This window comes from Typopeltis vanoorti, chromosome 7 (genome assembly GCF_054136105.1).
Source record: "Typopeltis vanoorti isolate ZY-2024b chromosome 7, IOZ_Tvanoo_1.0, whole genome shotgun sequence".
Classification (NCBI taxonomy): Eukaryota; Metazoa; Arthropoda; class Arachnida; order Uropygi; family Thelyphonidae; genus Typopeltis; species Typopeltis vanoorti.
Window position 1 is genome coordinate 125,675,390 of NC_143555.1, and position 22,727 is coordinate 125,698,116.

General features: G+C 35.5%; 2 protein-coding genes across 2 annotated transcripts in view; one reads left to right on the forward strand and one right to left on the reverse strand.

Moving 5' to 3' along the window:
• Positions 1-22,727, reverse strand: part of Rab3GAP1 (RAB3 GTPase activating protein subunit 1) — a 584,727-nt gene that overhangs the window by 217,011 nt on the left and 344,989 nt on the right. The window lies entirely within an intron of this gene.
• Positions 1-22,727, forward strand: part of LOC150105039 (uncharacterized) — a 61,787-nt gene that overhangs the window by 36,016 nt on the left and 3,044 nt on the right. Inside the window, exons 2-3 of the mRNA XM_090395462.1 lie at positions 12,561-13,466; positions 18,308-18,470. Of these exons, the coding sequence (XP_090251588.1) occupies positions 12,591-13,466; positions 18,308-18,470 (1,039 nt within the window). The 5' untranslated portion in view covers positions 12,561-12,590. The remainder of the gene's footprint in view (positions 1-12,560; positions 13,467-18,307; positions 18,471-22,727) is intronic.

The following is a 22,727-nucleotide window of genomic DNA, read 5'->3' on the forward strand; positions in this document are numbered from 1 at the left end:
AACCTTCTTGCCATAAATGACAATTTAAATTATGTGCACTATCATCTACTGACATCCAAACTTGATTTGTGTTTTTGACCAAAATTACTGCCACCAATACTACCATAGTCCATCTTAACCGTCCAAACTACATTATGTATGTTCTTTTACCAAAAGGAGGAAGATATCTCTGGTAGAGAATGCCTAATCTCCAATTTCCTCTTTTTGACCTCCTGTGCCATAAAATTTCCTTGCCTCACTACTTATCATTCATCTGCTGTCCCTACCCCAATTCTGAAAATCATTTTGACCTCTTTGCCTTCTTATCAATGAAGCTTTGCGGTCCAAGTATCCCAACAGTGAGTCATCTTCCTTGGTGACTTTTCATTCAAGTCATCAAGGAAGATGAATGTTCTTCATCTTCCTTGAATGTTCACAACTCCAACTGGCTCCTTTTTTTCCAATTCCACTGATCAAACTAAAAGAGAAGCTAAGATATTTGCTGTAAGCAATGACCTAGAGAAAACTGTTCATCTACCACGAAAATACTCAGCAATCATATACTCATTAAACACACTAGATATTTTTAAACCAATTCTGTAATTATTCAGATGACCACGCCTCTTGTTATCTCAGATCATAATCTCATTCGTTTCATCTCTAGGGCAATGCCATCCTCTCAATCAGAGCCAAATGGGAAGATCTCTGTGACGACTTTTATTCATTTTCCCAGGTTACACAACTACCGTTTCCGTTCTCCAGATCCACACATTTGTTCTGATCGAGTTACGGACATTATTCATATTGGAATGAAAACATTCATTCCTCACTGTGTTCAAAATTTCTGCCAAACCATAGTTTACCAAGAAGTATGCCAGGGCGGACCAAGAAAAAAAAAGCAAAGGGATAAATTAGAGAGAGTTCGGGTCCCCCACTAATGGTAGCCGTGCCTTCTGGTCCCTTGCAAAATGTACTGGAAGCAACATCCGTTTCGGTTCTCATCTCTATCTCTCTCGCACAGACAGCAGTATCTTATCTAAATATTTCGGTTCTTTCATGGATGAAAAAGACAATATCTCCAACTTTCTCCCAGATTCCAGAAAGACATAAAAAGAATCGTGATCAACCTGTATATCAAAAAGGCATCAAAAGTCCAGATGGTGTCTCACCAACTGTGCTTAAGAGAAGTGCTTCTAAACTGATGCCTGTCCTTCATCAGCTCTGCAATATATTATACTCAGACAGAATCCACAATACAGCATGGAAGCAAGCCCATGTACAGCCGATATCAAAAAGGAGGCTGTATGCCATCAAACTATCGAACCTATTGCTGTCACTTCAGTGTAAAGTAATGGAGAACACTATCAACAGTCAACCTTCTTCAACTGTCAACTAATCAGTGGCCAGCAACATCTGCCAGGTGAAGATCCACAGCAGATCACCCACTTTGGACACTTGCCATGGAAAGCTTGCAGAATCTTGTGCTTTGCAGTCAACATTTTCAAGGCATTTGATAGGGTGTGGCATCGAGGGTTTCTCAGCAAACTGTCAACCTATGGTCTGCTTTCCACCCATTGTAACTGGATTTCTCTCAGGTCGTTCACTCCTGTGATAATGGAAGATGTTATCGCTTCAGATTTTCCTACTCATGGGCTCTGTTATTTCACCCACCCTCTTTCTCATATACATATAGTCCTTCTCATTACCTCAGATCCTGTCCACAGTTTTATTGAAGATTGCACTCTCCATCCCTCCTATTCACATGACAAACAATGCGGTGTTCATTCTCAAAAGATCATCAAGAATAGCCTAAATCAGATTTCCATACCATCCTTTTATGGGGTGATGACAAATTGGCAATCTTCGATGCTTCCAAAACACAATTTCTCTCTTTCTTTTCCCCCCAAAAATTTTGTTCTTCTTCCTTTGCCCTTGATAATGCTCAGCTTAACAGCCAAGATCAATTTTCTCTTCTGACTGACACATTTTCTGGCATATAACTACATCACTTCTACAGCCTACTTGGCTTCAAAAAAAAAACAAAAAAACTTAGCATCCTTCTTTGTTCGACATTACTATTTCATCTGTCCAGCTATTAACTTTACAAAGCCCAAATCCACCCTGCATTAGAATACTCTTCTCACATTTGGAGTAGTGTACTAAAAAACTTCTTTAAAAATCCTTGATGTCCATAAGAGGATATTTGCTATCAAAAAGAATATCAAAAGATTACTCCCTCTTGACCTCCTGCCCCCACACACCTCAGCCACACTAATTGGCGGTCTTTTGTGTGTGGGAATGATATATGAAGCACGCTAATACCATTTTCCACTGAAAAGTGGCTTCATATAAGAAAAGGTGCACCAGCCTCTACATAACTTGTATGATGCATATCAACTTAAATTTCCCTTCTTTTTTTTTTTTTTCCTCTCTCTCTCTCTCTTTCATAAACATCCAGACAATCAAATCAAGGACCAATCAAAAAGGCAATCATAAATATCCATGCCCATTTACAGGATTCACTCTCTACCCAACAGGCTGTTAGTTAGAGAGCCAATTGTTTAACTACTCGGGTAACAAGACTAGCAAATATATTAGTTGAGAGGCAGAATTTTCCTGCTGGTAAGTAATAAGTTTGGATTGAGAAGTACCAATCTTCTGAATGTATTGATGATCTCTGGCACTCGCCAGTGACTGTCCATAGTTCTTATTCTCTCTCTCTCTCTCTCTCTCTCTCACACACACACACACACACAGATAAGGAAACAAGTCCTTGAAGACACTTTAAAATACAGTACAGAAAAGAAAAGTGTGGAGAAATGGCAGAAAAGTTAAGAATAATAATTTTGTTGCTGGGGTTAGCAAAAAAAAAAAAAAAAAAAAAAAGGTCAACTTCAAAACAAAATTTAATAAATAAAATCACTTTTGGTGCATACACGAAAAGTCAATTTATTTATTTGCCGGTCGGTCTGGTTGGCGTGTCCGCTCTCCAACCAACAGACTGCGGGTTCGAATCACACCTAAAAACAATCCCAAAAATCCATGATTTTTGGGATTGTTTTTAGGTGTGAGATGAATTTCATCTCCAGTGTGAGAACATCGCCCAATTATTGGAGCCTGAAATGGCTTGAAAAAGGTCTATATTTGTCACTAGAGCAAGATTTTCGTGAGTAAAAAATACCAAATATATATATACTAGAAAAAGAAGAAAAAAATCTCTAGCCTACCCACGGTTACGAATGTATTATAGGATTACAAATAATCTCGTCGTGGGTGGGAGCCACCTAAAAAAATTGTGTTGAATTTGCAAATAAGTGATTAAGAAATTCATGACCTTAGTAGTGCGTGATCCAATGCGAAGAAAAGGTATTTTCTATTTTTTATAGACACCTTTTCTTGGCAAACTGACTGGATGGAATATCGCACCTGCTTGTTTGAATTATCAAATCTTACGTCTTATATTACATTTCTAGGTTTAAAAAAAAAAAAAAAAAACTAAGGAGGTCTTTCAACTATCGATGTAGGTTTATTATCCCGAAATAGCCATCTAGCTTGTGAAACCCGAAAGTATATCGAAGTGAGCTTTAGCTTAAAGCTCAAGTTCACTTCGACATGCTTCGATTGCTTTTGCTTGCACACTAATAAGAATTGTATAATCGATTTTTTTAAAAAAATTAAATTTCTACACAAAAGAGGCGTTCAGATATATTTTTGACGACTCATAAAAACCATTATTACTTACGATTTACTAGTATGTACGTCTAAAACTACTTATATCTTAAAATGCATAGTAGTAGACAGAAGTTTCCCAGTTCTCAAATATCACATGGCCCAGTTTGAATCGTGTACCGTATCTGAATGAAGAGAAAGTGCCGCGAATAAAACAATGCGCAATGCGGAACATTGGGGGGGGGGGGGGAAGCTGTGCAAAAAACAATTGTTCACACACAAATTACCCTCTCTCTCTCTCTCTCTTCAATGTGATTGCGGATACCAATTTCGTAAATTGAAGAAGATAGGACAAGAGTTCATTTTCTCTTTGTGAACTGAAAGTGCAGTCGATCCCACTGAAAGTAGCAATACTTGTTCCAAACTAAAAATCATTTTAGCGAAATTTTTGAGATTAACCTATATTTAACTCCTACAACGAAGACAGAATGATTGCCACGAACAGCATTAAAGAAAATATTTGAATAGGTTGCTGTGACTATTTTCCATTCCTATAATTTTTAAATAGTAATAAACGACATTATGAACTAACGTCTATGAAAAGTAAAAAAAAAAGTGTATTTAATTTGATAAATTAAGTGAACAGAGAAAGTTAATGAAATGCAAAGTCACGTTATTTTGAAGATACTTTCTTATATCCACAAATTTACTACAGTGATACGAGGTAATCCAGTAGTTTATGATATTTTGCAGCAACAAAATATTCTAACACGTAACACAAACGCATTTCTACTATTTCTTTCTACTGCATTTTGAAAATTTCAAAACGTAGTCATTATTATTTAGTTTTTCGTGCGATGCCACCGCATATTAGCGCGATTCTTTCTATGTGCATTCCTTTTCTAAGAAACGTTACAGAAAAAGTCAATGGATCCACATACCTGCATTTTTAAACAAGTGTTCACCAAGTCTTATATATATATATATATATATATATATATATATATATATTATTTTTTTCTTTTTTTTCAATTTGACGTTAAACGAATGATATGTGTGCGTGGCAAGAAGTACAACTTGATTCATCAAAAATGATTAAAAATGCACAGCTGTGTTCATAAAAAAGTGACGAATATTCAACAGCGTGGTTACAGGGTAATGTACTGTCGATGCCTTCGTGATGAGACCGCCTGCCCATCTTAACCAGTCAAGCAAACCTAGTTTCGGTTTCTTTACCCCTTTATGTCAAAGACTATGGAAAGGTTAATGGCCTAGATTGGTTTCGTTGAAATTAGCCAGGTTGAAAAGGGTTTGTGAAATATAGAAACTTGAAATGCGGGTCTGATCTGAAATCTTCAACCTCAACATTTTTGCCAAATTATTACTTGCGATATTGTATAACATTTATTAAAAAAAAAAAAAAAAAAAAAAAAAAAAAACATTTTCCCGTTTATTATAGAAGAATGTGACTATTGGCATGATTTCAACTGATAATGGACAGCAAAATAATGTTGCTAAAAATAAATAAATAAATAAATAAATAATAATAACTAAAAAAATGCCTACTTTGTATTATATTTAGTACTGAATATCTCGGACGAATCGTCAAGTTAGAAATCTTTGACTTTAAAGTTTAGGGAGCAAAGAACAGGAGGAGGAGGAATGAATGTTCACAATTTGTCATCATAGAATATGAATTCAGAAAAAACTTTGCAGGAAGGATGGAAAAAGTATGATGCGCAAAAAAGTTACTGAGAGAACACAAATTATTTTTTTAAAAAAGACGAGAATTTCATTTGGAGATGAATTTAGTTTTTATAGATTGAGAAAGCTTTTGATAAAATACACAGAAAAATTATGAAGTATAATAAAAATACCCGTTACATTCGGTACAAGCTACACAACGTTTATATAATTAATTAATACATTAACAGAAGAGATTGAAATTAATCAAGGTGTAAGGTAAGGACGCGGTTTGTATCCAACTCTATTAAATATATATAATGATCAAATCATAAAAATATGGAAAACAATAATTCCGGTTAACGACAGTTTCTCAAGACAACTCCATTCAAATTCAAAGCATCAGCCTTATACATGCCTTTTGTCCATCACTCATTCCATACCTCCTCGAATTTCAAACTATTCCTCCTGTGCAACCTCTGACTCATATGCAAGCATGGTCCTCTTCTTTTTAACTTGTCTCTACCACACCATGGCAGCAGACTTATCTTTATATTCTCTCTCTCTCGTCCCTTGTTTGTGCTAGCAGCTCTTTCATAGCTTCTTGCATACTACACTTGTCACCTGGCAGATAATTTGTACCATATAATCATATGGTACTCTTTCACATTCCCTCTCTGCAGCGTAACGTTATCACTAACATTCATCCATCCCTAATATCTGCCTTAATTAAACGCAATTTTGTCACACACTCCTCACAGAATCTCCATACAAAACTCTCCTTATACTCTCTCTCGTATGCTAATTCATACTTTGCTTTCTCCTTCCTTAAACCTCTCTATCTCGTATGCTAATTCATACTTTGTTATACTTCTGTGTCACCATTCGCCAGGCATTTCTCCTATTGTTTTGTCTCACAAAAAATAGTATTGGTGGTGGACGATAGATGCTGCTGTGTTTAGTAGTTGGATTAAGTAAGTAGCGGAGATAGTGAGTTGTGTCTAGCAGAGTAGGATGCCCTCTCCTGTGGGTACTTGGACTCCATGGAGGTGTACGCATTACCAGTGGTTAAATTCTAAACGAATAAGTTCCGGGGCCTTATACAAAATAACTAATTGTATTTACCTTTGAATACTATCCAGGGAAGCTCCAAACCCGTCCCTTTCATCAGACATTCGGTAATCAGGCGACTGTTGATATTGCCTTTAAATATATGATACGCATTCAAAACTGTAAACAATTGTTGAATAATAACACAATAATGTAGGCATAATTACCGTAAAGAAAGAAAGGTCACAAAACAGAAAAATGTTCCTACAAAATAACTTAATTCAATATTTGTATTCACCTTTGAATGCGATTCACTGGTCGAGTGTCCAGAAAGTCAGCAAATCTTTCCTTTCGTTCAGCATATTAATATTATCGCATTGCAACTGATAGGAATTCTGTGTTTCTGTGGATTCGTTACAGACCTCTTTCTCTTCAGAAACTACACACAAATTTTAATTACAAACTCGTTTTATATTATCACTTTCATCCGAGCTATTTTTCCGTTTAAAGAAGGTCCCAATGTACTTATCCATAGTTGAAATAAATACTTACTCGAATATAACTCGCCCTCGCATATAACTCGTACCCCTGATTTTACTTTTCGAAAAAAGAAATTAAATTTTTTTAAATATGCAAAAAAAAGTTTTGCATATACCTCGCACATGAAAAAAGGCTTAAATACGTTCAAGTCGGGCGATAGTAACTCGCCCTCCCAAACAGCCACTATACTGCAGAGGTAAGAAAAACAAGTACTTTTATTATGTCAGTGAATAAGGTATGAGCAGTCTGTGTAATAATATATTTCTCAACAAATGGTGCAATTGAAGACAACCGGGATAAAAATGACACTAATTAATGAATCACATGTCCCCCTCATACAGAAACTATGTTGTACAGGCTCAAGCAAAACCATGTTGCATCGGCAAATACAGTATCTAACTAAAAACTATTGTTATTAATTAGATGTGTGTGTGAGTTCGCCTGCTCCGCAGCAATAAAATTCAACCGAACATGTTAAAATTGGTAAATGTGTTAAAACTAAGAAATATATATATATAGTGAATGTTGTTATGGCAGTTTCAAATATGGAATTCGGTTGAAGAGAGTTAGCATTTCAACTCAATTGTCAGCCATGCTTTTATCTTTTGGTCGAGCAATCTTTTGTTAATACTGCACCAATCATATGCACGTCTTTATAACCTGCCATTGCTGTCTGTTTCACGTTAGGCTTAATTACCGTAAAAGGAAAAAAGTCACAAAACAGAGAAAAGTTCTGGGACGGGCCCCAGAGGCCCTGGCTGAATTTACCCACTGCACATTACGCATAGCTCCAAGATGTCATTGGGAGACAACATTCTACTTAACTACACAAAAATCACTGTCTCCACTACTTACTTAAGACCCCCACCTACCACCTGCCATAATAGTAATTTTGTAAGAATATCACATGGAAAACTGTTATTACATAAGTTTGAGGAGTGAAATAAAGGCAAATAAGGATGACTACTGGAGTGCTCCAGGGCTATGTACGAAGGCCACTACTTTTTAATTCAGTTGTCTGCTGATGATGCAAAAATGAGAAGAGCAATAGTTAATAAAGATGAAGTAAATATCCTGAAGGATGATTTAAAAATTGGTAGTGTGAGCAAAGGACAATGGTTATCAATTTAATGTCAAAAAATGTAAGGTAATGAATTTTGGGTTGAAAAGGTTGATGCTATGTATCACACTGATGGTACTGGATTGCAGGAGACTGATGAGGCTAGAGACTTGAGGGTAATGGTGGATAGGGAGTTGAAGTTCAGAGGGCATATTGAAAAAGTTGGCAAAACAGTTCAGAGGATTACTTCGATGTTGATAAACACACTAACTAGTAAAGATGAGGTTTACTGTCTCTCTTTATAAGGCTATGATTCAGCAATATCTTACTAGTGTGTACGAATTTGGTCACTATGGATATGCTACTTATGAGGATAGATAGATTGAAGGTTCATGCATTGCAAAGTTTAGTTGACAGGTGAAAGAGAAGGGACATGATAGAAACTTATAAGTTCCTAAAGGAATCCTATAAAATTGACACAAAATAAATTTTTCAATACACGATGAGTAGGGCACCCCTGGAAGTTGTATAAGAGTGTGGTTAGTAAGGGTGAAGAATGTGCAGATAAGATTCTTTGCTTGTAGAGTGATGAATGAGTGGAATGAACTGTCAGAGGTAGTTGTGAGTGCCCTGACAGCAAACGAGTGCAAGCAAAGAATCTTATCTGCATACCCTTACTAACCACACTCTTATACAACTTCTAGGAATGATTCCTCACCTCTTTCCCTACTCGTCATGTATTGAAACATTTCTTTTGTGTAAATCTTTTAAAAATTACCCATAATGATAGCCCTAATTGTATCCATAATGATTTAATTATCCTCTTCAGGATAACCTTGTCCTGCAGCAGCATGTAGCTGTATTTTGTCTTGTTAACCTTTAACTTACACCAAACAGCCTTGAATCCACTGCCTGTATCACATACTATTGCCATTCGGGATTATCTATCCCAGCTGGGTTTAATTCTGCTATAATCATTAGCACTATTTCCTCCCCTTTTCTCATGTCTGCTCCTGAACACTGTATCCATCACATTCTAAGGTATCCTCTTCTGTTAGCTAGGTTTCACTAGTGCCAATAACTATTGGTTCCATCATTTATTAATGCTAAAATTCATCAACTTTATTCCTGATCTCATAGTGATACCTTTGGGCTGTTAAGGAACAGTTTCTGATAAAATAGAGATCAGTATGGCCACTTAAACTTATTCCAGCCCATACCATCAAACTCCCACCTTGATGTTTGGTCTTTCATGAACAAACTCTGAATTATTTCTTGTTACGGTTTCATGCCATAAGTCGGTTATCTGGTTTCAGACTGAACTTTGACTTGTCACTAAAAAGCACACAAGCACAATCCCCAATTGTCCAATTGCAGTGTTCCTGTGCCCAAATTCATTGGGCTGTTTTGTGATCTGCAGTAAGTGGAATGCAAACCATTGGTCTTCGAGCATATGGCATGAAGACGGTTTCAGACATTTCCCCATCTCCTGAAAGCAATTCCAAAGTCGCAAAATTATGCTTTGAGATACACGACACGTTTGAGCAACAACTTGCTGCGTTTGTTCAGCTTCTAATCGACCAATGGCTCTCCAAGTCATGGATTCCAGGATATCATGTTGTGCTGCCATTTTTAACAAAATAATGGGTGGTAGGTGAACCAAGTTTACAATTGAAGTGATAATTATGCAACAAGTGCAACAAGCCACGCTTTTATACCCCTACATGCTAATACGGCTAAGACATGCTTCAACAAGTCCTAACATGATTTTGTACTCAGTTGCGTGTTCTACACTGTTGTGTATTAAGAATATTTTAAAATAAACTTGTTACATTTGTAAATTATTTTTATAACTTTATAATTTACAAGAAAACCAAAATAACCCCTAATTGTTTTGAGCAGTATATTAAATACAGTATAGTTTGATAGAATTCTTTTAGACAATTCCATCATTTTGTTTCTCTCTCTCTCTCTCTCTCTTTCTCTGCCTGTGTATGTAAAACAAAATAAATGAATTATTATAATTTGTAAACAGATAGAATTGCCATTTGGGAATTTTAATAACAGTTTAGTTATGTTACACTTCTGCATAACTATCTGCACTGTTCATAATTCCGTATACAGAACTAAGAGAATAAAATTACAAATAAAATAAACAGAATAAAATTATTCTGTTTGATTTTGAGTTATTGTTATTCTTGAAATAAGTCCTCAAAATATAAAATAAATTTTTTTATGATATGTCACATAGCAATATATTTATCTATTTCTTATGCAAGAAAAATTATGAAAATTGGTTGCTTTGCACATGCAAATTATTTTGTGAAAAAGTTTATAAAATTCTGTTACTCATATGACTTCTCTTATGTATACTAAAAAAGGATGATGAACTTATAAAATCTATCCATAGATTTTGAAGAAATGTAACTATGGATAATTGGTTCACCAGAGTACTTTTGACTGAAGTCAAGAATGGGTGGATCAGGATATGATACTCTATAGAGGCCAACATGGTTTTGTTAAAGGTAGATTCTGCCTTAGCAATCTATTAACTTTTCATAATAGAATGACATGAGTTGGACAAAGGAACTGGCTACACAGTGATACTTCTGGATTTTGCTAATGCTTTTGACAGGATATCCCATGGAACATTGTTATGCAAATTGGAGCAGATGGGAATGGATACTAAATTGGTGATATGGATAGGAGAATGGCTCAGGGAGAGATACCAGAAGGTGGTGTATGGAGGAGCCGAGTCCAGGATGAGGCAGGTGACCAGTGGTGTGCCTCAGGGCTCTGTGCTTGGGCCATTGTTGTTTAATTTGTATATAAATGATATAGGAAATGGCTTAAAGGGAAATATTTAGTTGTTTGCTGATGATGCAAAGTTGGGTAGCACAATAAAAAAATCAAGCTGATGTTAAAAGTTTTCAGGATGATTTAAATAAGCTGGTAGAATGGGCAAAAAGGTAATGGATGTCAGTTCAATGTGGAAAAGTGTAAAGTTATGCATTTTGGGATTAAAAGATTACCAGCTGTGTACTACATTGATGGAACAGTACTCCAAGAGGTTGATGAGGCTAGGGACTTAGGGGTGTTGGTAGATAGGGAGATGGAGTTCAGGGGACACATTGCTAAGGTGTCCAAGATTGCACATAGGATTACTTGGTTGTTGAGGAACACACTGACATCCAGAGATAAAGAGGTTATTATTCCCCTTCATAAAGCATTGATACTTCCACATTTGGATTACTGTGCTCAGGTCTGGTCACCTGAATTCCTTGGAGATGAGGAGGCTGTGGAGAGAGTTCAGAGAAGAGTGACTAAGTTGGTGAGTGATGTAAAAAATGCTCCCTACATTGATAGATTGTGGATTGCAGAGGTTGGTTGATAGGCAGAGAAGAGGGGATATGATAGAAACACTTAAATTACTGAAATGTTTTTATAGGATTGATGCAGGGGAAATGTTTCAGCTGTGTGATAGTGATGGAAGAACAAGAGTAAAATCCCTGGAAATTAAAGAAGACTGTGGTTAACAAGGGTGTGAGAACAAGGTTTTTTGCCTGGAGGGTGGTGAATGAGTGGAATTCATTGCCTGACTTAGTTGTGAGTTCTTCATCTGTAAATGAATTCAAGGAGAGATATGATAGATATTGTTTTGTTAGTTTGGGTCTCCCACGATGAGTCTACTGACTCCATGGAGATACCTGTAATAATAATAATAATAATACATTTGACATTAGTAAATATGCATGAGAACAAACCACCAGGCTGATGAATATTGAAGACACTTTTAAAACTTGACTGGTTCAAATAAGCAGTCTGAGTTAATTCCTCAACCAAATTCCTTACCCCACTATTGGGATCTCACAGCTTTGGTTAAATTCATGTTTAACCAAAATCCATTCAAGTGCAATCCATCCTGCAAATATAATCCTTACTACCACATAAAACACTACATACATCAACATACTACACTTCATTTTACTAGTACAATTCATGCATTGAATTATTAGCAATCAAAGCTCTCTCTGTTTCAACTCACAAATGCCAGTATTTTGCCATACCTTGGCAAAAGACTCATGGTCTTGATTCTTCTATCTTCTTTATTGCCTCATTCAACAAATCTTTATTTTCCTAAACTTATCTCCATTAAAATCATTTGTTCCAACTAATACAACCATATCTTCCACTTGTTCTACCTGCTTGCATATTGCCTGAGTCATCATGTCATGAAACTCATCTCAGAAAATACACTTTCATTATTCACTCATCTAGTATAAATCCCCTAATCATAGCATCACTATATTTTTTTTTACACTTTTCTATTTGTTCACTCATTCCTTTTTTTCCCCTCATATTCTCTTTCTTAGCTCTCCTGATACTTAATAAACTAAAATAATTAACTCCTTTAATTATCTTTTAGTTTAATTATTTTAGTTTAATTATCTCCTGATAATTAAACTAAAATAAATAATGATTTTTCATTCTTTTTTAAAAAACACTGGTTATAAAACTGAAAACTATTTCTGTTATTATATTGTTTGTAGAAATTTATTTATTTATTTATGTTTTATAGGAGTAAAACCTGGTATAATACTGTTCTTCAATGAATATGATTCACTACTGTGGCAGTGAATACATCAGCATCCTAGTTTGGTTGTTCAGTGCTACTTTTATCAACAGCCAATGTCCTTGGTCACGTGAACTTCTTGACCTGCATGCAGACTGTGTGTGCATATATAATAATGGCCAGAAACTCTCGGTTCAGTGTAGTCCAGTAAACTTTACAAAACTGATAGATACTCTTAATGTGACAGCCAAAGGCATTCCCTTGGATATTCTCCATATACAAAACAGCACAACTGAAGTTCTTCAAGAAAATTCCTTTACAGGCCTTTTAATTCAGACATTGCAGCTTTCCAAGGGCCAAATAAAGAATATATCACCAAAAGCATTTGATGGACTTCAAAGAAGCCTTGTCAGTCTCAACTTGCAATACAATCTTCTAAAAGAAGTTCCAGTGAATGCTATTGCAAAATTAACATCCCTTGAGACACTTGACCTCTCTCATAACAATATAACAGTTATACCCAGAAATGCTTTTAAAGGTTTACCACTGACAACACTTAGGTTATCTGATAACAACCTTACAATATCTGATGATGCATTCAAAGGTCTTGAAGGCATACTAAAGAATTTAAAATTACAAGGAACACAGCTGAAGACAATTCCATCATCAGTACAAAAGTTAAAATCACTGTCATTTCTTGACTTGGCTCAAAATAAAATTGAGAATATAGAATCAAGAAGTTTACTTAATATGCTTTCACTCACAGCCCTTAATTTAGAGAGAAATCATATTCTTAAATTAGATGGTGAAGCATTTGTAGGACTAAATAATACCTTAAGTTCTCTGTCGCTTCTTAATAATCTCTTGCTAGAATTCCCAACTGAAGCTCTTAGTGTACTCTCTGAATTACGGGTAAGTAGCTATTAGCTAGTTTCTTACTTAAAAAAAAAAATATATATATATATATAAAGGTATCAAATGGTTATGCCAATAAGCCGTAGCAGATTTGTTATTATTATTTTTTTTTTTTATCTATCAGCATTAAGAATGCATTTTTTTTTACACTATACTTATATCACATATCATTTCCTTTAGTGTTACATATGGTCTATTACTAACTGCTCCTGAAAATGCCTTTAAAAAAATAAAATAAAATAAAAAAGTCAGCACTTCTACTGGCAACCTGTCTTTTTCCACAGTTACTTACAATATATCAAATCAAGTGAGGATTTAACATTTTCAGATGGCTAAAGCAAAAGATTAAGCCTCTGTAGCTCTGTCAGTATAGATGAAGCCCTTTGGTTGGAAAGACCCGAGTTCAATTCCTGTTCATGACGTGAGGAACCTTTATCTGGTCTCCTTCGACTAAAGGTGAGTTAGCTGGTCACATACAGAGGATGAAAAACCCGGAAACTTGGGTTTTTCATCCCTCAGCATAGGCGAACCAGCCCTGTGAACACACACACACATGGATCTATAGTCATGAATACTTGCCCTTAGGAGATGCAGCAGAGGAGTGATGAGCCAGCTGCATTAATTTGTTGTAAATCCCTTATTAGGGGACTCTACCTGTCTTAAGGAATGGATGAGAATGGAAGGAAGGAAGGGGAAGGAAAACACAAGATTAGTGTGAGGCACCTTATAGATTTTAAAATGGATGTATTGTAACAACTGAAAACATGTAAGAATGTCCAATACACTATTTGTCTCTTTCCTCCTAAAACCTCATCATATATTATATTTGACAAGAAATAACATTCTGATTGTAATATTATTCCCAAGCATAAGCCTGAAGTAACTTAATGAATAGTGTACTTGTATTATATTTTTTAACTATCTCTTAAAAATCTTTTTAAAAAAGGTTTCTTAAAAAGTCACATCTTGTCTCCTGAAATAATTAAAAAAATTAAAGTGTTTACCACCCACCCCTGATATACAGATTGCCAAACTTCATAAACTCAATAATTCTCTCCATCCCATAGTAGATGGCACTGATTCTCCCATTTTTAAGTTAGCCAAATAGTTAGGTAAATCCTTCACCCCACTTACAGGTCATTCTTGTTCTTATATTAAAAATTCCACTCATTTCAAATCTTTAATCGAAAATTTAGTTCTAGATAATAACAATATCATGGTAAACTTTGATTCATCTCTCTTTTTACCAATATCCCTCTTTCTGATACTTTGCATTAATTAAAAAAAATTATCATTTACAAACAGAGTGAGGGTAAAGCCATGGGCTCCCCAGCTAATTATTATATGGAACATTTTGAAAAACATACTGCTATTCATAAACCTTCTATCTTGTTAAGATATATTGATGATATGTTCTTTATTTGGCCACATTGCTCATGCACATGAGACTCCTTCCTCCTACATCTTAATAGATAGCACTCCAGAATCCAATTTGCTATAGGTAAAGAAAATAATAACAGCCCGCCTTTTCTAGATACTCTAATCATACATCTTCCCAATTTATCTATATGTTCACTGAACATCCACAGATGCCGCATGGTCACTCCGATGCTCAGTGATGTGCCACACCACGCCTCGCAATGTAGTCCTGTTGTTTGCTTTTCTGGAGACTTCAACTCTCTGAAGATTAGTTGTTCCACACACACACCATCCATCCATCTCATTGATAGTCTACCCCTTCCTCTTTTTCCAGGAACTTTATCTTCTATTACTGTTCTGAGAAGTCCTTCCATCCTTTCAATGTGTTCAATGTCTTCCCAATGGCACCCTTTATTTCTCTGTTACAGAAATCTCCCCCCACCCACACACATAAACACAGGTAGATATATACACAAACTTTTCCATTCCCAATAACAATCAGGGAAAAGAGGGAGTAACAGTAAATATGAGGATAATCTTCTTGAAAGGCAGGCAATATCAAGTAGAGTGAAGTTGGCAAATGTCAGAATGGGGAACTGGACAATGAGACTTGTTTGTGCTTATAGTCCACAGAAGATTCTATCAAGGAAAAATGGAGGAATTTTTTGAGGCATCAGAGAGGGCAGCTGGCTCAATGAAAAAGGAAAAAGTTGTGCATTTTTTTTATGTTGGACATGGATTAGTTATTACTAACATCATGTTCTAACATAAAATAATGCACAAATTTACATGGAGAGAAGATGAAAGAAATAAGAAAAGTCTCAGTGACTATGCTATAGTTGATATCGATGTTTTTCCACTAGTTTAGGACACAAGAATATACATAGGATTTGAAATAGGAAGTGATCACTATTTAGTTTTGAGTAGGATAAAACTGAATTTCATATTGAAAAGAAGTGTGTGTAAGAAAGTTCTAAAACAAATCAAGATTGAACAGCTTTCAGAGTTCAACTGTAGATTCAAATACACAAACATCATTGAAAAAAAATTGAAAGAATTTGAAAACAAGAACCAAACCTTGGAGATTCAATGGCAAACCCTAAAGAAAACATTGATTGATTCAGCCAGAGAGGTATGTAAGGATAGAAAATCAGAATTAGATAGTGGACTCAGGAAGTTAAAGAGGCAGTCAAGGGAAAGAAGAAAGCAAACAGAAAGTTCTTAGCAAGTAAATCAGCTTGTGTTGTTAGGAAACACAGAGGAAAATGTAAGAAAGCAAAGCAAACTGTGTAAAATTAGCTAAACAAAATCATGGGAAGACTTTGATAAGAACAGAAAATAAATATCAGGAAAGTGGCAAAATATTCTGGAGGATATTAAAAAAAAAGCTTAGAAATAGAGGAAAGAGTACTGTAAAAGGAAACAGATGATAAAGGTGACATGAAAACTGAAGATAAGGATATTCAAAAAACTGGAGTAATTACTTTGAAAGACTGCTAAATGAAGCAAGCAGTATCAGCATGATGCTAGAAAACTCCCAATAGGAATGCAGTGAGGAATACATATCTACACTTGAAGTAGAAAAAGTCATCAAAAAATTGAAATGTGGAAAGGCAGTTAGAATATATGAAATTTTGTCAGAAATGCTCAAATATGGAGGTAAAAAAGTTTTACAGTGGCTGCATTGAATAATTCAGAAGGCATGGTCAGAGGGTCAAATTCCAGACAATTGGAGCCAAAGCTCTCATAGTACCTATCTATAAAAAGGGATATAAAACTGAATGCAAGAATTACAGATGTATTTTCCTATTGAGTGTTCCTGGTAAAATTTATGCAAGTAGACTTGAGAAATGGCTAAGAAAATAGTGCAAGGGGAAGCTTGGTGAAGAAAAAGCTGGATTCAGGGCAAATTATGGTTGTGGTTGTCTTTTCCAGATTTTCACTTTAACATAAATAGTTGAGAAATCTTGGGAATATAACAAGGATTTGTATTTAAGTTTTGTTGATCTGGAAAAGGCATATGACAAGGTGCTGAGAGGAATGCTCTTCAAAATGCTACAGTTATATGGTGTAAATGGGATATTATATCAAGCAATACATAGTCTCTATTTAAGCTATAAGTCAACAGTTAGAATTGAAGGAGGTACAGGAAGATAGTTTGAAGTAAAATTAGGATACACATTATATATATGGATAACGGACAACAAAGATGCACATTATCTATATGGATCACATTATGAAGGAAAGTGGGATTAAATGTTATATTAAAATTGGTGGTGTTACTCTTAGCTCTTTGCTTAATGCAGATGATGTTATACTTCTGAATAAATCCAGCACAAGTCTGCAAGATTCCCTGACTAAACTGAATAACTGTTGTAATAAATCTGGTATGAAAATCAGCAATAAAAAAGACAAAGACAATGAAAATAGACAGAAACATTGAAAACATCAACTGTATTCTGAATGGTGAACCTATACAAAAAAGAAAACATTTCGGCTATTTAGGCACAAGATTTAGTGAAGATGGTAAATTAAATATGGAAATAGACAACAGAATTAGTAAAGCTGGAAATGTAGGAAGTCTGCTGAATAAATTTATATGGAATGAGAAAGAAATTAGTCAAAACACTAAATTAGCTGTGTACAAGAACAGTGTTCAAATCAATTTTAACTTATGGATCCAAGAGGTGGGTTAGAAATAAAATGCTTGATCAAAGACTAGAGACCTCTGATATAAGAGTTCTGAGAGAGATTAGGGGAGTGAACAGATGGCATAAATGACAGTATCACATCAAAAATGAGGATATTAGGAAAGAACTTACCATTGTTAGAATTCAGGAATGTGTTAGTAGAGCTAATCTCAGGTGGTATGTTCACTTAAATGGAATGATCAAGCAAAGATTAGCAAAACAAGTGTTCTTTGTCAGGATGTTAGGAAAAAGACCCAGAGGAAGACCAAAATGTAGAAGAATTGATACAGTAAAAAGTGCCTTAAAAGACAGAAATATAAGATCTGATAATATTGTAGTCTTGACAGATAACAGATTAATTTGGAGAAAGATTATTGATTGGAAGTTAGTGATGGCATAACATTTTCATGTAATACTATCATAATTATCCTGTACAACCCCCCTGAGGGTACATATCAGGAATTTGATAATGTCATCTATATTGTCATACCCTTTTGAAAATTACTGATATGAATAAGGTATTTTCTGTTAAGATGTTAAGTAAGGTATTCAGTAGTTAACATTAACATTTCATAACTGTGTATAATATAATATTAACAATTCAGTGTTTTGTGTTAAGAATGAACAAGAGACAGATACTGCCACAGACCATGTTTCTAGATGTTTTAAAAAAAATCACCTCAATGACAAAAATGACTAAATTCAGAACTTTCTGCTTTTCCTTTACAGGTATTAGATTTGGGATTTAATGGTATCAGAATTATTCCACCTGATGCATTCAGAAATAACAAACTCTTAACATTGCTTGCACTAGATGGAAACCCTTTATCTACATTACCTCTAGATGCATTTCAAAAACTGAATTCAACTCTCAGAGGCATTAGTATTGGCGGTAAGTGCGGCTATTTATATTAAACTTATTTTTATCAACATAAAACAACTTATCTCAATTGTGTTTGTAATAGCTACATATTACCTTGAAAAATACTAAAAAAAAAAAAATACAAAACAAAAAATATATATATATACATATATAAACCAAAATTATGGAAAGGAACATTAACGGTATTTCACTAGAAATTAGAATTTAATGGTTCACTTCCATTTGTGCATCTTCAACTAACTAAGGAATTGGGAAAAGTCTCCAGGTTTCGAGAGCCTACCCACAATGACAGATATTTACATGCCTCTTCCCATCATTGTAGAGCCCACCAACTCATTACTGACAAGGATGAATTAGCTAAAGAACTTCAACATTTAAAAAACACTATCCTTGAAAATGGTTATAATGACCACATTATCTCCTTTAGGTTTATCTTTAGGCCAGCTGTTTTTGCCAGCAATTTGGAGTTCATGAATATGAGTATGTAATTCATGTACAGTTGAAGTAAAGATAACTGTGTCATCTGCAAAGCATAAATGGCTTAAATATCTTCCATTTATCTTCAGACCTTTTTCTTCCCAATCAAGAAGTTTGAATATTTCTTCTAGGCATGCTATAAATAATTTTGGAGATATTGTGTCACCTTGTCTTATACCTCTCTGCATTTCCACAGTAGAGATGTTTCTATTGAAATGAATTGCTGCTGTTGTATTGGTGTATGCTGATTTCATGGTTCTGACTATAGTTCCTTCAAATGCTGGTTTCATAATGCTTTAAGTATTGCACAAGTTTTTACTGAATCAAAGGCTTTCTCATAATCAATAAAACCAAGAGATAATGGTAACTGATATTCATTACACTGTTCGATAATCTGTTGTTCAACTTGAAGGTCCATTGTACTAAAGCTACTTCAAAACTCTGCCTGTTCTTTGGTTGTGCTAGGTCTAGGGTTAAAATCGAAATCGCAAGAAAAACTTTTTTCCCAATGAAATCAACACTGTTTAACTGCAATTTAAATTTAGAGCTTACAGTATGCATGGTTAAATGCTATGTATGGTCTGTACTGCTGTATGGTGCAGAAACATGGACCATGAACACAACATCGATTAAAAAACTTGAAGCCTTTGAGATGCAGTCATGTAGGCGAATGTACCTATGAGCCAAAATTCTTGTAAACACTTTGTAAACCATCAATAGTAGACTGATGGGTTGGTAGTTCATCAAGTCTTCTACTTCACCTTTTTTGTGTATCAAAATTACGGTGGCCTTCTTCCATGTTTTAGATCCAATTACAGATATCCAATCAAGAAGTACTGGAACAAATGGGGAAATCACGTGAACTTTTAGATACCATAAAAAGAAGAAAAACTGCATATCTTGGTCACCTACTTTACACTGTGAATAATAATGTGAATATAAGATACTTCAATTGATTATAAAAAGGGAAGATATATGAAAGAAGAGGACAAGGAAGATGAAGAAAATCTTGGCTGGCAGACATCATATAGTGGACTGGAATGAACCCTGAGGGACTGTTCAGAGTGGCTAAGAGTCACTCAAAATTTGCCAAGGTGGTCACTGACCTCCAATAGGAGATGGTACTCAAAGAAGAAGAAGGTCTAGGACCACACAAAACCTATGAGCCAAAATTTTTGTATAACACACTTTGTAAACCACCAATAGTAGACTGATGGGTTGGTAGTTCAAGTCTTCTACTTCACTTTTTTTTTTTTTTGTGTGTGTATCAGAATTAGGGTGGTCTTCTTCCATGTTTTACATAATTTTTCTTCAGACGTAAGGTAAATAGTTTTGCCAAGATTTTGTAGGTCATTTCCCCACCTGCTTTTGGAAGTTTAGCTATAACTCCATCCTCAACTGCAGCTTTTCCATTTTGCAAGTACTGGATGCTCCACATAACTTCTTCTGGTAGAATCTGTGGCACTTCAGTAATATCATAGCTTTCTTCTTCATTAATTTGTCACCCTGATATAATACTAGTAAAATTCTTCAATTATTTTTGCTATAGCATATCTATCTCTGGTTATAGTTTGGACCACTACTATTTAATTTGTTCATTAACGATATAGGAAAGGATCTGAGAGGAACTGTTCATTTGTTTGCTGATGATGCAAAGTTGGGTAGAGCAATAGTGAATGCACATGATGTCAAAATTTTGCAGGCTGATTTGGATAGATTGGATAACTGGGCTTAGGAGAATTGACCAAGTATGTCAATTTAATGTGGCAAAGTGTAAGGTTATGCATTTTGGGGTGAAAAGATTAGAAGCAGTATACCACATTGGTGGAACTGTATTCCAGGAGATTGACGAGGTTAGGGATTTGGGAGTGTTAGTGGATAGGGAGTTGAAGTTTAGGGGACACATTGCAAAAGTGGCTAAATCAGCTCATCAAATCACTTGATTACTGAAGTATACTTTGACGAACAGAGTTTCTCTGTATCGAGCTTTGATAAGACCCCATCTTGACTACTGCGCCCAGATCTGGGCGCCAAGGTTTCTTTTTTTTTGATGGGGAGGAGGTGGAGAGGATCCAGAGGCGAGCGACCAAGATGATAGCAGGTCTATGGAATGAACCTTATGAGAACAGATTAAAGATTTGTGGGTTGCAAAAATTGGTTGATAGGCAGAAAAGGGGGTGATATGATTGAGACATTCAAATTACTGAAGGGTAAGATTAATTCAGAGGATATTTTTCAGAACAGGACTGGTGGTGGGAGGACTAGGGGTCATCCATGGAAACTGGGCAAGAATGTGGTTAGCAAGGGTGTTAGAACTAGATTTTTTACTTGGAGAGTAGTGAATGAGTGGAATAAGCTGCCAAAGTCTGTTGTGGGTGCCATGACTGTGAATGAGTTCAAGGCAAAGTATGATAGATACTGTGTGGATGTTGAATAGTTGTTCTTGACATGATGTTTAGGGCCTCCCTCGATGAGTCTAAGGACTTCTTGAAATGGCCCGTAATTATTATTATTATTATGTGACACCTCCAGGGAGTCCAAAGACTCATCGAGGGAGAGTGTGCCAACAGCATCGAATGATTGTTCCCTTCCAACTACTAACCATGCTCAAACTTGCTTAACTTAATAATAATAGTTCCATCTCATAGTTTGACTGCAACCATCTGATTATTGTTGTTCATCAATTGTTGTGTGGCTTTTTTGAGACTACGGTTCTTTTCAATTGTTTGTTATGTGAATTTACAATGGAATTTTCTTATTTCTTCCGTAATATGTTTTTTGATTCTAGTAGCAAGGCTAATACGTTGGTCAAACATAACTGGTAATTAGTTTACGGAATTAACAACACATATAAAGTATATTAATTAAAGATAACTTTAATAAATAACTTCTATATTTCGGCAACGTCACGCTGCCATCTTCAGGAACATAAAGATATGGTATGTGCACGCAGGCACTAACAAAAGCAAATGAGGAAGAAAGCAAGAAACTAATATTGTTCCTAAATCCTAATGGTGCCCTCTGGCAGGCTAATTTGGTTGTCTTGGCAGTTGGGCTGAAGTTCTCAAAATGTAGGTCTCCCAAATTTGGGGTAGTTTCATGCACCCAAATTTGTTGAGGTTAGGAACGTTTTTTAGAGCTGCTGAAGATTCCTTGAATAATCTTTCGTATTTAAACTTGCTGTGGTGTATTATTTTTGTTTTCTTCCAACGAATTCTATGGTGAGTATCTAAGGCATGGTCAGCCAGCCCAGAGCTGCTGTACTGGTGAAACCGGATGTAGTCTTTGTGTTCTGAAATCCTGATATTTGTTGTTCTGCCTGTTTGGCCAACGTAGGACAATTTGCAGCTGCAAGGGACCTGGTATACACCAGGTAGGTCTAGGGGAAGTGGTTGGTCTTTGGTAGAGCAGATAAGGGATGCCAACTTTTTATATGGTCTGTAACAAGAAGTAAGGTCATATTTTCTGAGGATATTGGTTATTTTCTCAGAGGTGCCCTGGATGTAGGAGATGGTGATAGATTTGGTGTAATCTTTATTGTGGAGGGGGAAGGGGGGGATTGTGGCTAAGAAAGTGTTGTGGATGTGGTTTAGTTCGGTAGTTAGGGCCTTGTCATCTGAGCAGATTAATTTTGCCCTGTTATATAGTGTTTTTATAACCCCATATTGTTGTGAGGGGGATGGTGGGATTGCTGGTGAATGTATCTGCCAGTATGGGTGGGTTTTCTGTAAACAGAGAAAACCAAAGATCCATCAAGCTGGCAGGTGATTAAAGTGTCTAGGAAGGGGA